Source organism: Gallus gallus, chromosome Z (genome assembly GCF_016699485.2).
Source record: "Gallus gallus isolate bGalGal1 chromosome Z, bGalGal1.mat.broiler.GRCg7b, whole genome shotgun sequence".
In the NCBI taxonomy this organism is placed as follows: domain Eukaryota; kingdom Metazoa; phylum Chordata; class Aves; order Galliformes; family Phasianidae; genus Gallus; species Gallus gallus.
The window spans coordinates 20,772,994-20,785,364 of NC_052572.1; the positions used below are offsets into that span (position 1 = coordinate 20,772,994).

A 12,371-nucleotide genomic window follows, 5' to 3' on the forward strand; every position below is an offset into this window, starting at 1 on the left:
CCAACTACCATCAGCTCAAGGAACGGACAGATTTTGATACGGTTCATCTAATTAATAACCCTTACAGGGGCTCTCTTCAAAGTATTTATTCAATGACCTCTTGTAGTGTTTTTTTTACATTTGCACCTTCCTATCTATTGCAGAAGGAAGTATCTCTTTTTTTGTTGTTGTTTTTGTTTGTTTGTTTGTTTGTTTTGTTTCTGAAACATGATGCTACTGGCCTTGTTTGATATTTTCTAATTCTTATTTGGAAGAGTCAGTGAGCAGCCACTACTTACTACCTCTAGTAGTAAGAGCCACTACCTCTTCTTACTACATTCCATTCTTGGGCCATCTCTTTTCTATCCGGAATCCTTGAAACCTTCTCAGCTTTTCTTCACACAAGAGTTCAGTATCTGTAGTTATTCTTGTTACTCTTCTCTGATGTCATTTCTGTTCTAAAATATCATTTTGTTATCTTTTTATTTACATCTAAACAGATTAAGGATGACATTTAAAGACAAAACTATATGCTTGCATAAAGACGGTCTTCAGTTTGTCCTATGTTTATTTTTTTAATACTTCTTAACTTCTGATTTGCTTTTTAAGCCATTGTTAATACATTTTTAGTGGAATTATCTCAGCATGATATTCAAAGAATCTGTGATTAGTACTGGTCAACTTAGAGCTCCTTGTCCTGTTTGTGGAATTCTTTTTCCACGTGCGTGTGGCTTTACTTTTATCTACTTCAAATTTCATCTAGATTTTACTGTATTATCTTTCTGGTTCTTCTGCAATTCATTAGTCTGCTCTTGTCCATCTGTTCTGCATAATGTAGTATTATTTAAAAAATTAGCAGTGCAGTTGCTTGCCTGCTTTGTTAGTGAGTTTGGTGAACAACTCAAGACCCAGCATGCTATTGTGGAAATACATTAGTAGTCTTCACTGCAATAAGTGTTGGTTTGCTCCTGACTTTTGTTTCCTGTCTTTTAACCTTTAATTTAGTGCAAGGGCCTTCGCTGTCATCTCAGAGCTACTTAGTTTCCTTAAAAACGTTTGGTTAGAGAATGTGTGAGTCCAAATGTAATGAAGCAGACAGCTCATCCACAGCCACATATAGCCCCTTCGGAACACTGCCAGAGGTTAATAAGGCAGTTCCCTTTACTGCCACAAAGCCCACAGATTACCTCAAACTGTGCGTCTGCTTGTTCAGTACTGATGTCAGAATTACAGAACTGTATTAATCCAAAGTATTTTCTTTAACACTTTCAGATAATTTTTTGAAAGTTCTGTTAAGAAAGAATTACTTCCACAGAAAGTTTTTGATGTTAAATTCACATCTCCGTATGATGCAAATAAGACGCACCTATATAAAAAAGGTTTTTTTAAATACAAAATATATGTCATGAAGTGTGGGAATTTATAAATGAGATAAAAATGAACAATCTTAAGACTGACTTTTGTTGTTTCTTTTTCTTTCCAGCAGTGCAGTGCAAACAGTAGTCAGAGAACATGATGACATGCTTATGTATTTTGTCTGACTAAATTATTATACTGTTATTTAGAATTTTTGCTTATGCTTGTAAGATATTATACCTAGATTGTGTCCATTAATTGGTTATTTATTGGTCCGGATTGATTTCCAGAATACTATTGTATAGTATTCTGTTCACTTGCCTAGTCATAATCATTTCTTGATCAAAAGATGTTTTGACTTAAATTTTAAAAATAATTGTAATTGTTAGTATAATTCCTCACCTTTGAAGCAACTGTATATTTCAGCATTTTGTCTGAACATGGTTAGTAATAGAATGTGTCTGTGGCAGATTGCAGTTCTATCCTATGCTTTTAAACTTTTTATTTAGATGATGACAAATGACAGAAAATACTATTAATTGGTAATGTTAGAATGAATGTGAGGATGGTATAAATGACTAAGTTGACTAACATTTCAATTAGTTAAAATTTTTACTAAAGAACTGTGTTTTAAACAGTATTTTAACTCATGCCTAGTATTTCAAAGTATTAACAATTATTTATTTTTTTAGTGATGCAGCTAATGAAGAGAGCTATTTGAGTGAGGTAGGTAATTTTTTTAATTATTATTTCTTTTTACAAATAAGTCTTTTTTTTTCCCCTTATTGTATGTGATTTAACATTTTCCTATGGGAAATAAATGCCGCTTTTGAGGATTTTTAAAACTAGCTCACGTGAGATTTCCAGCAAAAACCAGTAACCCTTTCAGAGCTCTGAGGGTTGGCAGTTGTGAACTTTCATGGCAGGGTAAAGTTGCTGCTGCATGCTTCCTACTGCATTTTATGAAAACTGCTTAGCAGGTATTTCAGTCAGTAATGAGGTATATATGGAGGTTAAGTTTCACAGAGTCACAGACCATTAATAGAAGCCCTGAAATTGCTTCAAGGATGGGAAAGGAGTTAAGATGAAATTTATCATGGATAATGATAAAAAACTAATCTCTGAGGGGAAAACTGTATATGAGTGAGAATGCTGTTAGAAAAATTTCTTCAAGGAAACAAGATTGCAATGAACGTGAATGCTATAAAAATAGCATTGATAAAGACTGTCACCTCTAAAAGGTGGGAAATTTGAGTAAGCAAACAGTAATAAATTGGACATCCAAACATGAAGGATCTTTTTAAAATTTAAAAATTAACAAGAAAATTTTCATTGATATTACAGAATAAAATTGTGAGTTGAAGTGCATGTTTACCTACAGCCATGGATGATGAGATAGATCTTTGAGTTGCTATCAAAACATGGATGGACTAGGAATATAATCCCATGTTCCTTAAATTGAATCCTCATAAGTACTTTGTTTTTCATACCTGTCTGCTACGCATAGGTCAGTACCTGTCAGCTGTTAACTGGTACACTCAGTGAGAGTGAAGGGCAGGTGCAGTCTCCCCCATCCTTGTACCTAAACAAAAAGAAAACAGCTTATTTCCATTGTATGTACTGTTACCTCTTTTGCAAAACATAGTATGTGCTCAGCTTCTTGGACGCATAAGCTCAAATTCTGCCTTTTTTCAAGCCAGGTTCATGATCACATTCTTGCTTAAACTGTGATTCTCCACTGATTGGCTGTCATGCTGTATTTTGACACAGCAAGCCTGGTCACTTCATACAATCATAGAATGGTTTGGCTTGGAAGGGGCCCTTAAGATCATCTCATTCTAACCCCCTGCTATAGGCAGGGATACCTCCCTCTAGAGCAGGTTGCTCAGAGCCCCATCCAGCCTGGCCTTAAATGCTTTCAGGGAGGGAGTATTCACAACTTTGCTGGGCAGCCTGTTCCAGTGTCTCACCAACCTCACAGTAAATAATTTCTTCTTAATATCTAGTCTAAATCTACCCTCTTCCTGTTTAAAGCCACTTCCCTTCATCCTGTCAGTACATACCTTATAAAAAATCCCTCCCTAGCTTTCCTGTACACCCTTCAGGAACTGGAAGGCCTCTATAAGGTCTCCTTGGGGCCTCCTCCAGGCTGAAAAGCTCCAACTCTCTCAGCCTGCTGTCACAGTGGGGGCACTCCAGCCTTCTGATCATCTTTGTGGCCCTCCTCTGGACCCACTCCAACAAATCCATATCCTTCTGTTGGGGACCTCAGAACTGGGTGCAGTACTCCAGGTGGGGTCTCACGAGAGTAGAGTAGAAGGGCAGAAACACCTCCCTTGACCTGCTGGTCACACTTCTCTTGATTCAGTGCAGGATACCGTTGGCCTTCTGGGCTGCAAGCACACATTGCCGGCTTATGTTGAGTCTTTTATCAATCAACACCCCCAAATCCTTCTCCTCAGAGCTGCTTTAAAGCCGTTCTCTGCCCAGTCTGTATATGTGCATATGGCAGATGGGACCTCATGAGGGCAGAATGAAAGGGGGACAGTCACCTCACTATCCTTGCTGTCAACCCCTCTGTTGATGCAGCCTAAGATACAGTTGGCCTTCGGCGTTTCTGGTTTTCTTTTAAGGGAAGATTAATGAAGCATTTAGTATATTGCCTTGATCAACTTTTGGATCCATGAGTAATAATCAAACTAATAGCATATTGCCGTGAGACCTTCTGCATACTTGTAAGGGCTTAAAGTCTCACTGTTTCCATTTTTTAAGTGATACATTCTTCAAATTTTTCTTTGAAGTAATTTTAAAAATTGTGGACTTTGCTTGTTAGTTTCTTTGTCTGTTGTGGTAAAGGATTCTCTTTGTACAAAAGTTTCTGTATTGAAAACTCTGTAGTTAAAAAGAAAAAGCTAAGGAATTTTTTTTTCATGTTCTGTCAATGAAGGAGGAAGATGAAAATGACGAAGATGTTGACAGTGCAGAAGGCGAAGCTGCTAGCAATGAGAGATTTCAAATGAAAGAACGCGTTGCAAAAAAGTTGAAAATGGATACAAATGAAACTGTTAAACTGCAACTTCCAGAGGAAGAAACTAAGACGGAAAAGAAAACCACCAGTCGCAGGTAAGTATCATGCATCATTTTTCTCTTTCAACTAATTTACAGTTATTTGCCGTTCAATTCCAGTTTTGTACTTTGAATTTTTGTTTTAGTACTGCTTTGAATTTATCAGCTTCATTCAGCTGTGAAGGATGAAACTGCCTGTTGGTTTTCAGTTTTTAGTTTCATTTTGTAGCTTAAACTTGAATCTAGTTACTGAGAAAAAAGGGAGAAAATACCTCTGGACTGGACAAAAAAAGGTCAGTGTTAAATAGCCTTATTGTAGGATGGAAGGGAGGGGTCAGAAATAAAGGAGATATCCAAGGAAAGCTTTTTCTGAAAAAGGGTCTTCAAGTACATGGAAACCAAACATCTTTAGAGTATCAAAAGACATTGTGCTCTGCACATGGTGTGTACAGCATTGGTGATGCCATACATCATGAGTACCATGTTCAGTTTTGCTCTCCTCTCTACGAGAAAGACATTAAAGGCCCTGGAGCATGTCTGCAGAAGGGCAACAAAGCTTGCGAGGGGTTTGAAGCACAAGTCCTATGAGGAGTGGCTGAGAAAACTGGGATTGTTTAGTTTGGAGAAGAGGAGGCTCAGGTGGGACCTTATAGCTCTCTAGAACTACCTGAAGTTGTGGCAAAGTGGCATTTGGCCACTTGTCCGTGGGAACTTGTGATAGGACGAGGAATAATGGCTTTAAGTTACACCAGGTATGGTTCAGGGTGGATATTAAGTAAAATTTCTTTTCTGAAGAAATGGTGATGTAACAGGCTGCCCAGGAAGGTGGTTGTGTCACCATCCCAGGAGGTTTTCAGGAAAAGGATAGATTTTGCACTGAAGGACATGTTGTAGAGTGGTCACAGGCATGGACTGATGATTGGACTAGATGACCTTAGTGGTCTTTCCAACCTTGATGATTCTAAGATTCACAATACCTATGTGTTCAATGGCCTGCCAACCAATCTCCTTAACTACTTGTTGGATTTTGCAGGAATGGCTACTAGATCCAAACTTGTCTAACATGTAGTTGCAGATTCTCAGCATGAGGTTGACACAGAGCTTGAGCATACCCTTAGGAGTGCTTGCATTATATTTTTTCACATTTCATGGAAATTTGTATTAACAGTCTGTAAGCTGCTGGCTCTTCCTGTGCAAGTACAGTGTGTTGTGTCTGTGGTTATTCCACTCTTTCAGGGAAGTTATAGTGGTATTATAGCCAAATGGACTATCTTGACTTTGAAGTGAGTTTTATTGGATGCATTCTTAGTGACTGAGAGTGATAGCCCTGGGAGACACTGCTTAGTACTATAGGTAACATCAGTTTCTAGTATCTGTTATTTTCTAAATGATAAGGTGTCCTGTGGCATGAAAATTAAAAGCATAGGTTGTTTGATATAAATAAGGTGCTAGTAAGACTGGCTTTGATGAGATAATCAGCTGGTTATCAAGTTTCATTGTCTAGAGTAGTGGTCTTTTTGTAAGTATAGTGGGGGTGACTGATAATAATCTCATGGGACTTCACCAGCCACTGTTGTCCCAAGTGTGTGCTGACAGGGGAAATGGATAAGGTGTGACTATCAAACAAAAGGTTTGATCCATCTTACTTGTCTTCAAGAGGCACGTCTAGTTAAATATCAGGGAGGCAAGAAAATTCTCATATCTACCAGGTGTTGTTCATCTCATCAGATACTTAAATATGCTAATAGAATAGGAGAATTTCTAAAAATATTTTTTTTCTGAGTAATGGATTGTAACATGCACGCCTTTTTTTTTTACAAATCTTTATTCATTTGTATTAGTCACCCTGTTTTTTAAACAAATCCTTTCGTGAAATGCAAAGTTTGCACATGTGTTTTAGAGAAACAATATGGAAATAATAGACACCTTCTCAAATCCGTGGTATTGAGATCCACAGCTGCTTCTTCAAATGCAATTGTCCTTGGAGTGCTTAGATGGTGATGTTAGTTTTAATAATTTCAGCATCCATTTGAGACTTTTGTTTACATAAAAAAAATAATTTGAAGACACTTTCCAATTTTATACCAGATAAAAAACTTCAGGAAAAAAGAACCTTGTTCATTCTGGCAACTCATTAGAGAAATTCCAAATATCTGTTGTTTTTATAGGAAGATTAAACTTAAACTTGAAAGTACAGAACAGCTGTGTACATGAAAACATATACAGATAACCTTACATAAAGTTTTTAAAATTTTAATGTCTTGAGCAGATCAACTGAAGGCTTCATAGTATATGGTGCTCGTCTACTTTGGCAAATTGAAACTAGTTCTATGTTTGTTCTTATCCTGTAGGTGGAGCTCAGATGCTACTCATTTCTAGTTAGTAGCTTTTAAAAATTCTCATTGCTTCTTGTTTGCAAAACACAGCATGGAAACAGTACAGTTTTAATTGCATGCCTAACACGGATGTGCTATTAAACAGCAATATGAATAACTAATAGTATAAAATAATAATAAAATAACTGAACTGAGGAAGAAATGTAGTTTAATCACTTGAATTTAACTGCTTCTCTCACATATTTTATTCCTAATAGTCCTATAAAGTGCAGCTAAACTAAATAATGTCCTTTTCTTTTGGTTTATAAGCCACCAACATAAGGAGATGAGTATCTACATATATAATAAAGGAGTAGAAATATAGTTACTACTACATTCCTTATATTTTCTTATATATAGATTGCACATTCCTAGGTAGTGTCATCATAGGTATAATAAAAATAATCTCACGAAGCTTGAGATGTATACTGTGTATATGTAAGAAATCACTAGCTTCATCGTAACATAAATGCGCAGAACACTTTTTGAGGTATAATCTGAGTTGCTTAGTGGTTTTTTTTCCCATTTGTTATAACAGGATGGAATAGCTAGTTTTTTTTACAGGTATCTGCACTTGCTTAAATGACTTTCATCCTCACTGTAATCTTGACACCTAGGTACAACAGTAATAAACATGCTCAATAGACATGCTCAAGTTCATACTAAGATCATTTCAGACCATGCAGTACAAGTTCTTTGAAAGTGACCTAGACTAAACGTATAAAAGTACATACAGTTACGACATTATAACATTTTTTTAGCGTCTGAACAAACATTGACACGCTGAGTATGCAGGATTGTTTTCCTGAAGTTCTTCCATGGTTCTGTGGTGCAAAATAGCCAAAGTGAACTTTATATGTGATCCCATGAAAAACTTTTAAAAAACCTTTAAGCAAACGCTTTGCTTTTCTTTCTGAATCCGTAGTTGCTCTAAAAGAATAATCTTTTTTCCATACTTTAATAATATATGGTAGAATATTTTGATCTAATATATTTACTGCGCACTTCTTACCTTGCATTTATGATGCAGGCATACTTACGAAAAGAAATAAAATCATTTAAGAGACTGCCGTAATTCTGGAATGAAAGAATTCTTTTAATTTTTGTAATTGTTGAAAATCTCTAACCTCTTTGTTTCTAACAGTTGCATAGAAATGTAACTTCTTTAGCATGTCTTCTTTCCCTGCTGTTGAGGGAGTCCCATAGGCTATGTATCACCATGTTCTTCATTGACATGTACAAACTTAAGTGTTACTGTGTTTTATGTATCAGTTATCAACACTCTTAATTTCTCTGTCCTACAGTGGTATGAGCTTCCAGCTCCTATGTTTCACTGTAAAAGCAAATGTCTTTGGAATACAGACTTCAAAATAGTTTTGTATGGGATTCTTTATCAAACGTATGAGCTGAAGTATAAGAAACGGTTATTTTGCAGCTGTGAAAGTTGTGTTGGATGGGTTGTCTTGTATGATCTCTGTCTTTGGTCGTTTGTATATATAGTTACATTCATCACATAGTGATTATTGTTCTGTGAATTCATACTTACAATCTTCTTCACAGATGTGGGAGTAAAATGATTTTTTTTCCAAGTTTTGTGGACTAATATAGTCCTTTCATATAAATACATTTATTTAATATTTTCCTCCAGGAAACAAATTTACTGGTGTGTTCCCCTTCAGAAATTATCTTCTGTAATTGTAACTTACCAAAAAATCGGATAGTTCTGAAAGATTTCAGATGTCCATATTTTAACAGTGGTATTCTGAGAGGAGATATTTTATTATCATAGAATGCTGTGGACAGGGTCTACAAACACTAGACCAGGCTGCCCAGAGCCACATCCAACCTGGCCTTGAATGCCTCCAGGAAGGGGGCATCCACAACCTCTCTGGGCAACCTGTTCCAGTGCAGCACCACCCACTGAGTGAAAAACTTCCTCCTAATATCTAACCTTAATCTCTTCTGTCTCAGTTTAAAACCATTCCCCCTTGTTCTATCACTATCTACCCATGTAAACAGCCATTCTCCTTCCTGTTTACACGATCCCCTCTAGTACTGGAAGGCCACAATGAGGTTTCTCTGGAGCCTTCTCCTCTCCAAGCTAAACAAGCCCAGTTCCCTCAAACTTTCCTGATAGGAGAGGTGCTCCAGCCTACTGATCATCTTAGTGGCCCTCCTCTGGACCCGCTCCAAGAGTTCCACGTCCTTCCTATGCTGGGGGCCCCAGGCCTGGACACTGTACTCCAGATGGGGTCCCCCAAGAGTTGAGTAGAGGGGGACAATCGCCTCCCTCTCCCTGTTGGCCACCTCTTTTTTAATGCAGCCCAGAACACAGTTGGCCTTCTGGGCTGCAAGCGCACACTGCTGGCTCATGTCCAGCTTCTCATCCATCAGAACCCCTAAGTCCTTCTCTGCAGGGCTGCTCTCAAGGAGATCTTCCCCCAGTTTGTACAGATACCTGGGATTGCCCTGACCCAAGTGCAGCACCTTGTTCTTGGCCTTGTTGAACTTCATTAGGTTTTCATAGGCCCACTTCTCCAGTCTGTCCAGGTCCCTCTGAATGGCTTCCCTTCCCTCCAGTGTATCGACTGCACCACTCTGCTTGGCGTCATCTACAAACTTGCTGAGAGTGCACTCGATTCCTTCATCTGTGTCATTGATAAAGATGTTGAAGGGTAGTGAATTAAGTCAGTACTGCATCTCACAGTCTCCTTTAAATCAGTGGTTACCGGGTGAAATGAGGAAGGCAAATACCAGAGTGCAGACCTTGGACTTGTACATTTAAGTATTTGTAGAACAGGTAGATGGAATACTGTGAAGGCAGAGCAGACAGGTCTTCAGATACAGCTACGGCCCATCCTAGTAGTCAGAGATTTTGAAAAAAAAAGAGAAGGTGGATATATCAAGAAACTGACTGAACAGGGTATTCATGACTGATGTCTGGTGTAAAAATCATATATACTGGAGATGAAAGTGAGGAGTGTCTGCAAAGGAGGACTAAAGAAATGCTATCAGGGCATCCAGTGATCCTGCTAGGAAAGCCAGAGCTTAGCTGAAGTTGCAGTGGGCAAGGAGAGTAAAGGCCAACTGAAAGAACTTCTTTGACTACATAAACAATAAAAGATTGTTTATGGGTAACATATGTGCGTATGGCCTCCTGCGATATGGTAGCAGTGCATGCAGGAATGACAGAGATACTTGATTATCAAGCATCATCACCAAGATCTTCCTGGGCTTTTGTGTCTGCAGACATGTTTCAAAGAAAGAGGAACTGTTAACAGTGGTAAACAGTTGAGTCAGAAATTGCTGAGAAATCTTGACCCTAAAAAGTCTATTTGACCAGATGGGATGCATCTGATGGTGCTGAGAGAGCCAGTTGATGTCATTGTGAGGCTGCTGTCTATAGCTGAAACACTGAAGAAATCCTCTGACTGGAGGTTGTTGCAAGTACTGCACACATTTAGTGAACTTGCTGCACCCATTTTCAAAAAAAGCAATAGCTATGCAGTCAGCATCGTCTTGGCTCTTGGCAAAATCATGAGATGGATTCTCTTGGGAACTATTTCCACGCATATGAAGGAGAAAAAAACACTTTGGAATATGAAGCTTGTCTGTTTCTATATATCCATAACTGTGATATTCTTTCTTTACAGTAATTACAATTTTGAATTTATTAACTACTGAATGATATTTAGTGTTTCATATTGGTGCTTTCTTAAACCACATTTAACTGCTTCTGTTACTATCTGTCCAGGAATGTTTGTCTCCCTGCTTTTCAGTTTGGCACCTGGAAATAGAGATAGTATGTTAATATGAATGGCTTTTGAGTTCTGGAGTGCAAACCTTCTTTGCAGCTGACTTCAAACCTCACTATACTTAATGAAGTACTTTTTTTGTTGTTGTTGTTTTTATTTTTTAAATATACATAGTAATTTCAGATATTCTGTTAATAGTGTTTTAAGCCAAAGGAAAGCATGAGATAAACTGTCTTGTGCCATAATCTACAGCTATTGGCTACTGTATTAAGCTCACTGGCCACAGCTAAACAGGAGGGCATTCAGAAATAGCTTTTAAGTACCAGGAGAGTATAATTTGGTCCATATTTAGTTGGACAGTGTAATCTGTTCCAGACACCTTGCTCCTAATAGTACTTCATCCAATTTTAATTTGTCTGGGTTCAGCTTGCAACCAATGATTTTTTTTGCTGTGTGTTCTTCTGAAGTTCACTACAGCGTGCAGTATTTTCTGTTTCTCCAGCTACTTAAATTCTAATTCAGTCTTTTCTGTCTTTTTTGATAAGCTGTACTCACTGAGTTCTTTCAGTCCTTCACAGTAAGACATTTTTTCCAGTCTTCAGATCATTTTGAGGCCTTTTTGTTCCTTCTCCAATTTTTCAACATTCTTTAAAGAGCTTTGGTCAGTAATCTCTTATTAGTGTTACTACTGGTGTATATAGAGAGCTTTCCTGCTTCCGTCACCCTGTTTGTTCGTACAATGATCACTGAGATTTGTTTTACGTTGCTAGGGCTTTCCGGATTATTTTCAGTCACCATTCTCCAAGAGTTAGTTTCTCATTTTCTGCATTTGTCCTGTTCCTGCTTCCTAGAGTTTTGCAGTTAGTTATTGTAGGCTTTTGTTTTGTTTTAGTTTAACAAACTCATAATGACTAGCAATCCAGATAGGATAATTTGCTATCCCATGACAGTTTGTGTGATTCAGTGTCAGGATCTGGAATTCCCTGGGGAGAAGGGATATGTTTCCAGTCAGTCTTTTACATCCAATTGGCAACTATTTTAAATGATAAGTCTGCAACCTAATTCTTATTCAACAGAGATATTATTTGATCCTGTTCTATAATGCTGACTTTTTAAGAACTTTCTTTTCTGCAAGTACTAGGAAGCAAGTTTTCCTAGTATAATCAAGAGTAGGTATTTGGATTTACTTGAAAATTAGTCCAATTAGCAACCAGTCAGGACCTGATGTTAAATTCAACTAAGACAGTGTCTGATAGCATTATGTCTGAACTTATGTGCTCCTCTGAGTTTTTTGTGTGTTTGTTTTGGTGGGTATGCTTTTTCTGTGGGAAAGCGTTGGATTATTTAATATAATTTGATCCAAGAAGTGAATGCGTTGAGATTTTAATCCGTTACCATTGCGAGTTGTTTGTTTTGCCTTGCTTGTTTTTGTTTTTGTTTTGTTTTTTAAAGGAAGTCCCAATGAAATTGACATAAAATTACTTTAAATTTTGAATATGTGTAAAATGAAAAAAATAATTAATTTTGGCTGCTCCCAGCTATAATACAGACAAACATATTGCCCTTTTATAATGAGCTTTTGCCTTAGAAAATAGATGTTCATTGTGTGATTATTATGCTCCACCTGTATGGATATTCTTTTCAAACAAGGACAGTCAAGATTTGCAGTTCCATCCTGAAATAAATGTCCAAAGCTATTTTAAACACTTTAACAGATTAAGTTGAGAAATTCCAATTTTGTGCAAAAGTAGCTATTTCATCACATACCATCTTAGAAAAATTATTAAGTCAGTGGTGGCATGGAATTAAACTTTATCTCTGCTTTACTATGTAAAGAGGA

At 37.3% G+C, this 12,371-nt stretch overlaps 1 protein-coding gene across 1 annotated transcript in view; it reads left to right on the forward strand.

The window, feature by feature from the left end:
- CWC27 (CWC27 spliceosome associated protein homolog) overlaps nucleotides 1–12,371 on the forward strand; it is a 113,013-nt gene that overhangs the window by 9,690 nt on the left and 90,952 nt on the right. Inside the window, exons 9-10 of the mRNA XM_424748.8 lie at nucleotides 2,028–2,061; nucleotides 4,283–4,458. Coding sequence (XP_424748.2) covers nucleotides 2,028–2,061; nucleotides 4,283–4,458 — 210 coding nt within the window. The remainder of the gene's footprint in view (nucleotides 1–2,027; nucleotides 2,062–4,282; nucleotides 4,459–12,371) is intronic.